Below are 15266 nucleotides of genomic sequence, written 5' to 3'. Positions count from 1 at the left end.
CCCTATAGCGTCATTTTGAGGGTAGAAGTTGAAACAATTTATGTCCAGGATGTGAGGGGTCTGCAGAAGATTGGTTGTTCTTCTCTTTTTTGAATGGGTACAACACATCTAGAGAAATATCTGATAGATTTTGTAATTTCAAATACAAAATGCTGGTGGTAAAACCCTTCATGGTTTAGGATTTGGGTATCTAGGAGACAACCTTCTTCCAGTAGATTCTGCCCATCTATTAAACCATTGGGATTCAGTCCCATCCCCCCCCCCACTCTACCCCAAATAGGGACTACAGAATTGTTAAAATGGAGGGGACTTTTTTAATAAAACCATTTGTATAGTTTTAAATATTTAATCCACATAGTTTTAATATTTAATTAGTTTTCTAGTTCTCTTTTTATAATCTGTAAACTGCCCAGAGTTGCCTTATAGATGAGATGGGAAGCATAAAGATTAAATAAATAAAGCTAAGGTCTATCTCTTTAGGGACTGTCATCTTCAGGGATTATAAAACAAACTTTCTCAGTCATGACCTCCCTTTCTTTGGAACACAATTTTCTCCAGAATTAAATTGGTCCCCGCTCTTTTGATTTTTCAGAGTCATCAAACTATGGCTCTTTGAAAGAGTGCTGAGATAAAACTGTTATGAGTAGATGACCTTCCTAGCTGAGGATTTTCATAGGATAGTACCAGATTCTCAGTTATCAGGATTTCAATTATTATGGTGGTTCATGGACTAATGTTTTCTTTTAACATTCTGTATTAGGAATGCAAACTATTTAAAGTACTTTTGGATACTATTTTTAGATTGGTACCTAGTATTTTTAGATTGAAATGGACTATAAGCCCTAGTATATGCCGTAAATAATTGAGTTATACTACTATTTTGGGAAGTCAGCTGTTGGTTAATTGCCGGTTATGTTTTTGCACTATCTTGCATTTTATCCAAAGAAAACTTTCCAAAGTTAATGCCCTTTATATGTGGAATTTTCTATAAACCAGATTTGAATAATCTGGGCAGCACACTTTAATCAATATAATTTAATTAAATGCTAGAAAATGGACAAAATAAAGATTCCAAGAGAATTATATGCATATCTGTCTAGAATACTTTTTTGCATCTGCAAAAGGTCACTAAAAAGAAGATGTATGCACTAATCTATATCAAATGTTATGTTGGGCAATGCCATTTCAAGCTGGAACTTAAGGAAGAGTTCTGCTTCTATCAAATTTGAGTGGGTCTAATTTATGGCATATTTGGGACTATCTTCTGCTACATAATAGGACAGAATCCCATCATATCCTGGTGTTAGTTTTTGCTTTTAATCGGTGATAAGTTTATAAGGTACCCCAAAAGGCCATCTCCTTCCACTTATGACTGTATGACTGTAATTTTGTTGCTTGTATCCTTACGATTTATATTGTTATTGTTTCCTGATTGCTTATTTGTACCCTATAACTATCATTAAGTGTTGTACCTTATGATTCTTGATGAACGTATCTTTTCTTTTATGTACACTGAGAGCGTATGCACCAAGACAAATTCTTTGTGTGTCCAATCACACTTGGCCAATAAAAAAATCTATTCTATTCTAAAAGCTTTGAGCGAAGATCTTGAATAAGCATTTTATGTAGAATAAATGACCAGACGTGACATCAAAATGCTAGGTTGACTGCATCCATCAAAAATTCATTTTCTTGAAAAAACTGGGGGATACACAACTCATAAACCCCTTTATGTACTTCCTACTCTTTTGTCTGTGCCCTAGAACATAAATCACTCATTTAGGGTGGTGAAAAGATTACAACGCTTTAATAATAAAAACGCTGGACAACAGCCCTCAATGTAAAAAAATAATAATAATACAGTTATGACGAATTTGGCAACCACCCACAATAGGCAGATAATGGGATGGGCAGTGTATACATGTGATAATAAACAAATAAATAGGAAAGGGCGCAGTCGGGGGGGAGCTTATTAACTTTCTTCTTCCCTTCCGACAATAAAAAGCAACTCCCAGAAGGGTTGTGCTCAACAAAACTGAGGACGAGGCCTGGAACAACAACCCAGGTCCCCTCCTTCCTTGCGCCCTTTCTACAAGCAAGGGCGACCTGATGCCGCGCGGAACCAAGGCGAGGCTATTGTGTTTCCCGGCGAGCAAAGCTAAGCGCAGCACCAGGAAGCGGGCAAAGAGAAGCTTGAGCAGAAACTGGCAGCGGCGTCAGCGGGAAGGCAAAAAAAGTGAGACCCTTCCTCCTAGCTACGCTGCAAACGGCCAGAGGCAGCATGCCCCGCCCCTAAAAAGCTGGGAGGCGGAGAGAGGTTAAGCCGGGCATCGGGGGAGACCGAAGGCGATGCTGCGAGGCTCCTCGTCTCAGGTGAGAGCCCTGCGCGGAGGCGATCACCTTTTATTTAGAATCGCCGCCCCTGCAACAAAAGGATTCGAAATGGGTTCTGCGGGTTCTTCGCCGGCACCGATTGGCTGAGGATCACCTGGTCAGCACGTGGCAGTCTTCCGCCCGGAACCTCCTCGTGGGCTTAGAATCAGAGGTCTTCAAACTTGGCAGCTTTAAGACTTGTGGACTTCAACTCCCAGAATTCTCCAGCCAGCTATGCTGGCTGGAGAATTCTGGGAGTTGAAGTCCACAAGTCTTAAAGCTGCCAAGTTTGGAGACCCCTGGTAGACTAACAGTTTCCATAATATTGAATGCCCATGACGGTCAACGTGGTGGACCCAGTGCAGCTGAAACTTGCATATTAGGAAATGGTTTGCCTAGATCAGATTCTACAAACTGAAAACTCAAGATGAGCCATTTGAGAATTAAGTGTCCATGATTAATTTTCACCAATGGTGGACCTGCCCACAGGCGGTTAAATATTGGAAAAAAATACGGCAATGGATTTTGGAAATTACACAAATTAATTTGGAATTAAGACCTGAGATTTTCCTATTGGGGGCAAAACCTTTGAATGTTAAATCAGATATATGGTTCTTGTTGATTCACATTATCACTGCAGCAAGATTAGCGTATGCGCAGGAGTGGAAAAATCAATACTTACCGATAGATTTGAAAATAATATATAAAATTAATGAGTGTGCGGAATCAGATAGATTAACTAGATTGATCAATGGTAAAAAAGATTCAGAATTTTATAACAGTTGGAAAGTATGGTACGATTGGGTCCAGAAAAGGTGGGATAGAATAGATATATGATGATGTATATATATATATATGATGGCAAATATGTATGTATAAAGGAATGATTTTATATTTACGGACAATGTAATCATTATACCATGATGGCAGGATTGTATATTTTATTTGTATATTAGTGTATAGAATATATTAATAAAAATTATATATATATTAAAAAAAAGAGAGAATTAAGTGTCCATGCAGCACCTATTTCAGGAAAGTCCTAGAGAATATGGTCATCTCAAGCTCAACCTATAGATTATTTTAACACTTGGTGAGCTAAGATTTCTTTTTTTTTAAAAAAGAAGATGCAATTGGCTAGCCCCGGCTGCTCATTTTCTACATTGCTGTTTTCCAATCCGAAAAGTGCTTTTTTTTTTTTCCCCAAGAAGCAACTGGACTTTTTGGTTTGGTTTTTTAAGACATTTTGCTTCTCATTCATCAGAGCTGAAGAAGTCAATGGAGATTCTCAGTCATCCAGGTCATGGTTGTCCTACCAAAGGTGCTTATTTTTCAAGAGGCAACTGGACTTCGTTTTTCTTTGAAGACGTTTCGCTTCTCATCCAAGATGCTTCTTCAGCTCTGCAATGTAGAAAATGAGCAGCTGGGGCTAGCCAATTACACCCCTGAGTTAAGGCATCAAGCTAGGAACAGGAGACCTGGTGTTCTAGGCCTGCCTTAGGCACAGGACCATCTGGATGACCTTGGGCCAGTCATTTTCTCAGCCCTAGGAAGAAGGCAATGGCAAGTCACTTGCCAGTATGTTTTCTTTTTAAATATTGAACATGCAGAATATAGAATTGAGGTCTTCTGGTCGAACCCTTTGCTCGAGGAGGAGTCCTTATACAATCCCGGGCAAAAGGCTGTGCAATCTCTTTAAAAACTTTCCAGTGCACTCACAACTTCTGGAGGCAAGCCGTTCTCCTGGTTAATTATTAATTAATTTAACCCTACTTGTGTTGGAGCATTAAAACAGCCATATCTCCATGCTACAGATTTTGAGTAATGAAGGAGGGTAAGAAAGACTTGAGTAAGTTGCCAAGGATGCTGGTGAATATGGTGAGATTGACCCTACACTTTCTTTGAATAACGAATGCTTCATTCTACAGGGTTTATACATTGCACTAAGATACAATGCTACTTGTTTAATTTTGGCTTAGTCTGATGAATAAACCCAATCACTGTGGTTTGTAAAACATGTTTTGTGGTTATTGTGTATAGGTACTATGGTTTACAAATTTAAAATAACAAAACAACGCGGCAGTTTGTACAAGTTTCAACACTATCCCAGTAATTCAGCACTACTTTTTTCCCCCAGTGATGCTATGAATAACGCCTAAAAAGTTATTGACTGATTAGGCTTAGTTAGCCACAAAATTCTACAGGTCAGTTTTATCTCTTCTATTTTTTCAGGTTGTGATTGTTGTTTCTACTTTTAACAAACATGGCTCCTGTAAGCAGTTGTCTGAGCACTTGAAAATGAAGATCATTCACTCTTACAAATCAAGGCACAGATTCCTGCTAGCTACTTCAAGGGTACAAAAAATTGTCAAGAAATGGAAGATTGTGAAACTGATGAAGCCAAGACAAGGCCTAGAAAAATTGGTTAGAATTGTTCTCAAACCTGTCACACCTGCAAAAAGAGTTCACAGTTCACTGCATACTACCTGCTGAAAAGGATACATGGTTATACATTGATGAACTAACTTCAAATCTATTATCTAGTTTTAAGAATATTCATATTTCTTTTTTATAGTTTACCACACAGAGGCCTTTTTTCACATCGGAATTGTTATAGAATAAAACCTAAACATGGCGAAGGTGATCACCATGCTTCAAACCCTCAGAAATCATTGGAAGAAGACTACAGTTGGGATCTGCCTGGTTACATGGGGAGGAAACTGGCTTTATGGAAAACACTGGTAATTATTATGGAGTCTTTCAATGATAATTTTTAAAAAACACTCCAAACAGAAGTGGCAAAAGAGCTATAGATTGTCCCCTAGTTAGTTTTTGCTCTTTGTTGTAACCAAGGAATGTTTTGAATCAGATCAGAGAAATGGGTAGAGGAATGAGGAATGACCCTGCAAGCTAATCTTTTCTCTCCATCATACGAAGCTATTTGGATTTAATAGCTTTTCTGAATGTCATAAGAAAGCAGGTCGGGGAATTTTAAAGACTTTGGAGAGTTGTTTGTGTGTGTATAATCTCAGAATCCGTGTATAAAATTATGAATAGCTTAAGCAATTGGGTCAGCAAGAGACTGAATTTCCATTTTACGTATCTGTCAAAGGGAAACATCTTTGGGTATAAAGTTTTATGAACTTAATTCGTATTTTTTCCTCAGGAATCAGGAGAGAAAATTACTATGGGGAAAGAAAATGCATTTTCGATTAAAACATCAATTAGCTTTATTTAAGGTCAGAATCAATGATGAATATAGATAGTCCTCGACTTACAACACTTCATTTAGTGACCGCTCGAAGTCACAACTGCACGAAAAAAGCAATTTATGACCATTTTTCACACTTATTGCATTACATTATTTCCCCATAGTCACATGATCAAAATTCAGATGCTTGTGATCTGACTCATATTTATGACCTTTACAGTTGTCCCGGGGTCACATGATCACCTTTTGTGAACTTCTCAATAGGGAAGCCAGATTCACTTAATACAGGGGTGAACAACTGTGGCCCTTTTACAACCTGTTGGACTTCAACTCCCAGAATTCCAGAGACAGCTTGGCGAGTTGAAGTCCACAGGTTGTAAAAGGGCCACTGTTGCCCACCCCTGACTTAATAAGTCTGTTACTAACTTAACAACTTCAGTGATTCACTTAACAACTGTCGCAAAATGGTGCAAAATTCATTTAACAAATCAATTTGTACAATACAAATGGACTGTAAGTCAATGTATTATCTGCTACGAAAAGATGTGATCATAATACTTTCAAGCAAAGGTATATCCCATTGACTTCAGAATAGGATGAGCTGTAAGGGACCTTGGATATCTTCTAGTCCAATCTTCATTAAAGGCCAAATGCTCTCCACCACCCTCTATTAGTTGGTTGCCTGCTTTTACTTTTAGGCAATTTCTTCCAACATCCATCCCAAATATGCCTTCTGTAGTGGAATATGTGAATGATCTTGGGAAACACGAAGAAGAGATACTGTCTACGAAACAACTAGACAAGATGGAGAAGTCCCAAAAGGCTTAACTATATCAGAGAAAAAAAAGTTGGGAAGGACCCCACCCTACTTGATCAAGCAAGTTTGTGTCTTCAGACTTGCAGGATTCTCTTAATGTGGCCTTACTATAAAGTAGAATTAGTTTCTCTTGTTTTCTGTCTTGTTTTAACTGGGAGATTTGACATCAGTCTTGAAAATCTGAAGATTTCCCGCTGTCACTTTTATCTGTATGATCAATTAGGATGGGTCCTTTCTAAATTTCTTTCTCTGATTGTTAATCCCTTGGGGTCTCCTCCCTCTCCTCTGATTTTTTTTTCCTAGACAGCATCTCTTCCCCTCATTCCCCAAGGTCATCCACACTTTCCAGTATATCTTCTGAAGATTTTGAACCATTAAATTCCATGTCTCATGCTCTGGGATGATAGAGAACACATCACAAGCTTCATCTGTGTGATATCACTTCAGATATTTGAAGCATACTGTAATATCCCCAGGCTAAACAAGCCCTGTTCCCTCAGTCTGTCCTCATAGACTTAGCATGAATTGTTCCTGATGCAATAATACAGGAATAGGCAGTATGGTGCTCAAGAAATAGTTTTCATATTTTTTTTAAACAGGAGGCATGCATGCTGCAAAGAGGCCTTTAAGCATCATTGTCTTTATTTATAAGAAAGCCTCATTGGCTCTGATAAATAGCTATTTGTTGCTGTTAGTTGCAAAGTCGTGTCCGACCCATCGTGACCCCATGGACAATGTTCCTCCAGGCCTTCCTATCTTCTACCATCCTCTGGAGTCCATTTAAGCTCATGCCTACTGTTTCAGTGACTCCATCCAGCCACCTCATTCTCTGTCGTCCCGTTCTTCCTTTGCCCTCAATCTTTCCCAGCATCAGATTCTTCTCCAGTGAGTCCTTCCTTCTCATTAGGTGGCCAAAGTATTTGAGTTTCAACTTCAGGATCTGGCCTTCTAAAGAGCAGTCAAGGTTGATCTCCTCTAGGACTGACCGGTTTGGTCGCTTTGCAGTCCAAGGGACTCACAGGAATCTTCTCCAGCAGTAAATAGCTATAGCTCACTATTTTTTTTTAATAAGGGAGGGGATTGAGAAGAGAAGCTGCTGCTAGTGTTAATCTATACTGGTTGTCTATACTAGATCTTCTGAGCAGCTGTCATGAGTAGATTTCCCAAAGCCACGAGAGCCAAGTCAAACAGAACTGGAAAATCCAACTTGCCAATGAAATAAGATATACTGTCCTTTGCCCCATCAAAAAGCAACCCTAAATGATGTCTTGGTTATGCAGGAGAATTGAACTGCTGGCAGCTGACAGGATTAGCATGCAATACTGCATTCTAACCACTGCGCCACCACTGCTCTTAATGTTAAAATTCATGTTAAGAAAAAATATTCCCTCAGTGCTTTGCTATCAGAGTAATAGTTGGGAGGAGGTTTCCTCCATTCTAACCTCCCTCTTTCTCCTCGTTTTATTTCCTTACCTTGGTACAGGTAGGGAACTTACAACCACAATTGGGTCTGGAATTTTTGGTCATAAGTTATTGCAGTCATTAAACAACATACCCACATGACCAGTTTGCTCAATGACCACAGCCTGGCTCTCTCAGTTGTGGTTGTTAAGCGACTATATGGCTTGTTAAGTGGACAGAGCAAAAGAGTTGCCTGCCAAAGAAAACACTGGATGGTGCATGGAAGGGAACTTATAGTTTACTTTATTGTCATTGCACATGGTACAACAAAATTAAATGCCGTCTTCAGTGTACATTATAACTATAAAAATAAAAACGCAAACATACATCCTTTACATTCTATATAATTGAAATTGAAAATCCGATATTGCACTATACAATAGAATTCAATATGGTTATTGCCCTGGGATAGAAGCTATTTTTCAGCCCATTTGTCCTTGTTTTTGTTGACCTGTACCGTCTGCCAGATGGTAATAGTTCAAAAAAAGGATGCCCAGGATGAGATGGATCTTTAAGAATGTTTTGAGCTTTCTTAAGGCAGCGGGAGCTATAAAGCTCTTCCAAAGTGGGGAGAGGGCAACCAATGATCCTCTGGGCAATGACGTTGACCCTCTGGAGCGCTGTCCTATCTACCGCTATGCAATTGGCAAACCATACACAGGTGCAGTATGCACTTATGTGCTGGGCCGGAGAAAAATTCAAAGACAGGCCTCCTCCTCCCCTCCATATCAGAAAGGGAACCACAGCTCTAATTTGGAGAAAGTAAGCTTTTTATTTTTAGGACCTAAGCTTTCTTTCTTTGGTCTGCTGTAGGAGTTCACCTCCCTTCCGTATATTAACCTTTTTACTCTTCCAATCTATTTCAGTTTTAGAGCTGGTTTTTAAATAGTATTTGATAAAATGTCTTCAATTAATCAAAAGTCTACTATTGATATAAAGTGTCCCTATTTCTTAACTTGCAGGACGTATTCCTCCGAACACTAAAACCTCTAAGGAACCTTTTGATAAATATTCCAATTAGGGATAATTGGAGTAATTTATTACTTATACATTATCTTGCTTAGGAAGCTTGTTTCTGTTTGCCCCATTATTTTCACTAAAGGTTCCCCATTGAGTGTTTCTCTTGTTGCTTACTTTGAATTTCCCCTGATTGGTTTTTTATTGTAAATCTATGTTCTTACCAGTGGAAAGGTTACTATGGCAGGAAGGGACTTGGTTTGAATAAAAGTTGCTTGCTTGAACTAATTTTGAGTGGCACCAAAAAATAGACTAGGGAGAGGAAATGCAAAGTAAGTTGCAAACATTATAAGGCAGGGGTGTCAAACTCAATTTCATTGAGGACTGCATCAGGGTTGTATTTGACCTTGGAGGGCGTGGCTGTGGGTGGGCATAGCCATGCGTGTGGCCATGGTGGGCGTGACATGGGAGTCGTGTCAGGGGCACATTTGGTGGCCGGGTGCTAAGGCAGGACTTCCCTGAGATCCTCACTTTCATTATAATCTTCCTTCCTTCCTCTCTCCCTCCCTCCCTCCCCTCCCCTCCCCTTTTTTCTTTTTCCTTCTCTCTTCCTTCTCCTTTCTTCTTCCTTCTCCTCTTTTCTTAATTTTTCTTCCTTGCTCTCTTCCCACCTTTCCTTATTTTCTTAGCCTTTCCTCTTTCCCTTTCTCCTTTCCTATCCCTTCTTGCATGCTCAAATGCAAAAGGGGAAACATTTCTCCTTTTGTTTTGTTTTTAGTTTGCCCTCATAGCCCTCTGTCAGCAAAAACGGAGCCTGCCCCGTGCCCCGTTTTCAGTTGTGATGGCTTCCTGCAGCCTTCTGCCAGTGAAAATGGGGCAACGGGGAGGCCGCGCAGCCCTCCCAAGCTCTGTTTTCACTGACAGAGGCACCTTGGCCAGTCCCACGGGCCAGATTTAAACACCCCATGGGCCAAATCCGGCCCGCGGGCCTTGACACCCCTGTTATAAGGCATCTTCATGGTTACTTGGATTGAAGCGTAATCCTTAATATATGGCCTATAGTACTTACTGACTAGAGGAGTCCTTTTTAAATCTCTTAAAGCAGGGGTCCCCAACTTCTGGGTCATGACCTATTTGGAACCAGGTCACATGAGTGGCGGGCAGGTGCGCATGCGCGCGCATGCAGCTCAATTTGCACGAGCGGTGGGCCGGCATGTGTGCGCACAGCTCAACTTGTGCAAGTTGAGCTGTGCACATGTGTGCACCAGTCCACTACTAGCATGGCCAGGTTCCCGTCTTCCCCCCTCTCCCCAGCCGGACTGCTAAGCCGCAAAGGTTGGGGACCACTGTTTTAAAGGGAGCAAATCCTATTGATCTACGTGTCCCTGACTTCGGTTTTTGCAAAACACACAGGAACCATTTGGACTTTTACCCACTGGCTTTCACCCTTGTTCAGACTCAGAGTTTTTCAAGCTATGAGTATTAAAATTGGAGCATCCTAACACACTTAAAGGTTTGATATTGTCATCTCGCTTTAGTTACATAACATTTTAAGGAATCCCTGCAGCATTTGGTGCAGCATAAGATTGGTGAAATCAAATGAGGACCCAGATTGTTGGGGGCAATATGCTTACTCTGTAAACCTCTTAGAGAGCGCTGTAAAGCATTGTGAAGCGGTATATAAGTTTAAGTGCGGTTGCTATTTAGAAGGTATTAGCTTAAATTATAGAGGTGATTTACAGCAACCAAGGCTTGGTAGGTGTTGTATGTCAATATTGAATTGGAGTTTTGGTTGTTATTTGATTGATAAAGGGATGTTAACACTTCTGAGCAATCTTGTCAAACATTTTTCCTTTACTTTATCCTTTTTTATGATTAATTTGAAATTGTATTATGTCATTAACATAGTTGTATTATAATGTTACAGTGTTTCCATTTTCTCTCTCTTAATTTTTCTGTGCTGAACCAATTCTTTTTCTATCCAAAACCACATTGATAGAAAAATAGTTGGTTCAGCACAATAAAATTATAACAAAAATATTTAAAAACAGAAAGAAGTAAACTTCCATTTGTCTCTTTATTAAATTTACCATCTAATTATCACTGAAGCTTCCAGCAAATGGGGAAGTAGAGAAAACACACCTTCAAGATAGACAGAGAAAGTCAATTCCATTTTATCAACTTCTACACAACCAGGATGCTGTAGCTGAAGTGTGGAACTTGCTATCCAAGCATGCAACACACTAAATCTTTAAATTTGGCTCTCAGCCCCCCTCCCCCCCCCCAGTAAGCCTTCCCTCCACACCATTTTACTCATGAAACTTAATGAAAGCAAATGTATGCTAATCTCTTGACATCCTTCTCCTTGGCAAATATTAGGAGAAGTAGAGAGAGTTAGCATATGCCGAAATTCAGAAATTCAAAGTCAGAGTGCCTCTTGTGCTGTTTTGTGTATATATGTGCAGGTTGAAGGAAGGGGGAGGGGAATAGGAAAAAAAAATAAGGGACAGTGGTTCTGATGCTATCCATCATCAGCTATTGTGTCGGGGGGAGGGGAAATGGCCAAATTTTCTGCCCTGCTATGCAGGGTTTTTTTTTTTTTTTTTTTTTAAATGCCATACTATTTATTTACATAATAGAGAATTTGGTTTCTTTGATCAGTGCTGTGGGTAAAACATTAATCCCTTATGTAAACTAGTACAAGGGACACATATGCTTGTTCTGAATAAATATCTAATTAAAGAAATTTATAACAAATGTAATATCTAACATTATGACTGCGGAAATGGTGTGTGCATTCCTAACCCACAGTGCCTTTGAAAAGTTTTGACTGCCAAAGCAGAAATCTGTTTTTTAAAATGTGTACATATATCTCCCTTCCCTAAATTTAGCTTATTTAATATTCATTTTTTGTCTTTTCTCCTCTTCTCCCCGTTATAGCGATAACCTGCTAAGGAGAGCTGCATGCCAAGAAGCCCAGGTAATACCAATTTAACAAGATCAAATTAGATTAAAATCCCCTTCTTATCTCACTTGTGCAGGATCGTGGAGATTCTCCCGGTGGGTCTGTCCTACGTGAGTAGCTTATCAACAAGGATGTCAGTATTTCATTTGCTCAAATACTACAAATGCTGCTTTCTTCTTGCAAAGCTTAGGCTTTGCACCTAATTATACCTCAAATTCCGCAAAGTATAAAATCAGTGGTGAATAGCTTCCAGGTATTTTTGATAATTGAGAAAGGATATTTCTTCATAGGCATTTGGGAGAAACTGATATTTCTTAGACTATTGGTACTCAGTACTGTTGGCAGTAACCTTTACACTGTATTTTTTAAAAAATCTCTACTTTTGTTATTATAAAAATAGTGGTGGTTTAGAGTTGTCCTTTGTTCTCCTGTCAGTTTCTGGAGATGAATAGTTGGAGATGAATCTGAGTAACACTAGTTGGATTTGGGGTAATGGAGAAAGAGAGGTAACCACTATGAGTTTATTACATTTCTAGATGTAGATTTCTCTGTAGCAGAGAGAAAAAGTTCTCCTCCCAAATCCAGATGGTACAGTGAGATCCCTCACTTCAGTGTGTTTGCCAATGGGATGGGATGGGATGGGATGGGATGGGATGGGATGGAATGGAATGGAATGGAATGGAATGGAATGGAATAGAATAGAATAGAATAGAATAGAATAGAATAGAATAGAATAGAATAGAATAGAATAGAATAGAATAGAATAGAATAGAATAGAATATCTTTATTGTCCCTTTGAATGTACCCTAATCCAAATACATTAAAATGAAATTTTGTTGCATTCAGTTCTCATAAGATAACCAGGGGTGAAATCCAGCAGGTTCTGACAGGTTCTGGAGAACCAGTAGTAGACATTTTGAGCAGTTCGGAGAACCGACAAATACCACCTCTGGCTGGCCTCAGACTGGGGTAGGAATAGAGATTTTGCAATATCCTTCCCCCAGGAGTGGAGAGGGAATGGGGATTTTGCAGTATCCTTCCCCTGGAATGGGGTGGGAATGGAGATTTTGCAGTATCCTTCCCCTGGAGTGGGGAGGGAATGGAGATTTTGCAGTATCCTTCCCCTGAAGTGTGGTGGGAATGGAGATTTTGCAGTATCCTTCCCCTGGAGTGTGGTGGGAATGGAGATTTTGCAGTATCCTTTCCCTGGAGTGGGGTGGGAATGATGATTTTTGCAATATCCTTCTCCTGGAGTGGGGAGGGAATGGAGATTTTGCAGCATCCTTCCCCTGGAGTGTGGTGGGAATGGAGATTTTGCAGTATCCTTCCCCTGGAGTGGGGAAGGAATGGAGATTTTGCAGTATCCTTCCCCTGAAGTGTGGTGGGAATGGAGATTTTGCAGTATCCTTCCCCTGGAGTGGGATGGGAATGGAGATTTTGCAGTATCCTTCCCCTGGAGTGGGATGGGAATGGAGATTTTGCAGTATCCTTCCCCTGCCATGCCCACCAAGCCACGCCCACAGAACCGGTCGTAAAAAAATAGGATTTCACCACTGAAGTTAACCATTATGCATATACCCACACATATATGACACAAAGAAACATCACAGTCTTTTAACTTTTATCTTATTGATTTAAGGGTACAATAGTTTCTTTGAACCACCCAAAGTCATTGAGAGAGGTTGCAGCATACGAGCTTAATACATTATTATTATTGTTATGCTCTTATCTGCAGTGCGTATGGTAAAGTGAGATACATTTTAGGCTGTGTCTCCTGCAGATTCTAGTTGCGTTAGGTTTTCTCCCTTTTATGTTATTTTTTCACATCGTATTTGCCTAGAGAGCTAATCTGAATTGTTGTACAATTATGGCTGCCCCTGTTGCTGTGGATTGTTCATCTTTTTAACAACTGTAAGGGATAAGAGTGTTGTAAATGTAGAATGTAGTTTTAACTTGATTTTTCTCAAGAAATCAAAAGTAGTATGGATAATTACTTATTTTTTCCATGTCTTCTTCAAGTAATATGCCAGTTCAATTTTTTCTTTTGCTTGCCACGCTTAATCATTAGCTTTCACCTACCTTCTGCTTTCTTGCTCCCATTGCATAAAACGTGATGCTCATCTTTGTTCTATCAAGTTTCTTTCATTCTCTGTTTTAAGAGTCACAGTAATCTTCATAATTGCTTCTTTTGGGAAAAAAATATGTACCGTATTTTTTGGAGTATAAGACGCACCTACCTTTTTTGGTGAGGAAAAGAAGAAAAAGAAATCTCCCTCTTCTTAGCAATTTTGCCTCATTGCAGCAAACTGCAAACAGCCTGCTTTACTTTCATTTTCATTTTCAGCATAGCTTGATTAACACAAGGAAAAAAAAATCTGCTCCAGCAATTTACCTCTTTGCAGCAAGCAGCAGAGCCCTGCGCAAAACAGCTGAGAGCAAATCAGCTGAGAGTCAGGAGGCCGATCCAATCAATTTATGCTAATTAGCCTGTGCTGAAGCTGAAAGGAGCTGTTTTTTCTTGCTGTTTGCTTGCAAGGAGGTAACTGCCGCGAGGCAGAGGCCAAAGGGTGGGGGCCAGTGAGTGGGTGGGGCTACATTCGGTGTATAAGATGCACCTAAATTTTTACCCCCTTTTAGGGGGGAAAAGATGTGTCTTATACTCCGAAAAATATGGTATGTAAAAGTTTCAAAGATCTTACAGGTTCGTTATGTTATATCTCATTACAACAAAAACTGAGAAATATTCATTGGTCATTGATGGCAGTTTAATTTCCAAGGGGTTGGCTTTATTGCATAATTTGCATCATAGTCTATCTCAGGTGTGTCAAACTCGCGGCCTGCGAGCCAGATGTGTCACATGCTGGCCACGCCCACACCCGGTGGGAAAAGTCATACATCATGTGACAATGCGAGTTTGACACCCCTGGTCTATCTCTTTATGAATGTTATCTCCTCTAGATGTGCTGGGACATCAGTTCCCCAAAAGTACAATACCCACAACCCATCTGGAGGGCACCAGCCTGGGGACAACTACAGTAGCACAACAATAAATTAATAAAATTTGTAAGAGTCACATTCTGGTTAATTGTATCTGGGTGAGTTATAAAGACCTTTACAGACCCACGTGCATTACAGCTGTAACGTTTTATTTATTTTTATTTATTTACCAAATTTAGGTACTCCCATATCACTCTCAAAAGGGGACGCGGTGGCTCAGTGGCTAAGACGCTGAGCTTGTCGATCAGAAAGTTCGGCGGTTCGAATCCCTAGCGCCGCGTAACAGAGTGAGCTCCCGTTACTTACCCCAGCTTCTGCCAACCTAGCAGTTCAAAAGCATGTAAAAACGCAAATAGAAAAATAGGGACCACCTTTGGTGGGAAGGTAACAGCGTTCTGTGTGCCTTTGGCGTTTAGTCATGTCGGCCATATGACCACGGAATTGTCATCAGACAGCGCTGGCTCTTTGGCTTAGAAACGGAAATG

General features: G+C 40.0%; 1 protein-coding gene across 2 annotated transcripts in view; it reads left to right on the top strand.

Moving 5' to 3' along the window:
- Positions 1-2195: 2195 nt before the first annotated feature.
- AGK (acylglycerol kinase) overlaps positions 2196-15266 on the top strand; it is a 44632-nt gene continuing 31561 nt past the window's right edge. The window contains exons 1-4 of one of the 2 annotated variants that reach the window (XM_034402695.3): positions 2257-2373; positions 4606-4797; positions 4949-5114; positions 11760-11799. In XM_034402695.3, the coding sequence (XP_034258586.2) occupies positions 5005-5114; positions 11760-11799 (150 nt within the window). In that variant the 5' untranslated portion in view covers positions 2257-2373; positions 4606-4797; positions 4949-5004. Of the gene's footprint in view, positions 2374-4605; positions 4798-4948; positions 5115-11759; positions 11800-15266 lie in introns of both variants that reach the window. The other variant, XM_034402694.3, reaches the window with a different exon arrangement.

The sequence above is a fragment of the Pantherophis guttatus genome, chromosome 7 (genome assembly GCF_059756535.1).
Source record: "Pantherophis guttatus breed Tessera chromosome 7, ASM5975653v1, whole genome shotgun sequence".
In the NCBI taxonomy this organism is placed as follows: domain Eukaryota; kingdom Metazoa; phylum Chordata; class Lepidosauria; order Squamata; family Colubridae; genus Pantherophis; species Pantherophis guttatus.
The sequence above is the reverse complement of the archived record's forward strand: the minus strand, read 5'-3'. Positions and strand labels throughout refer to the sequence as shown.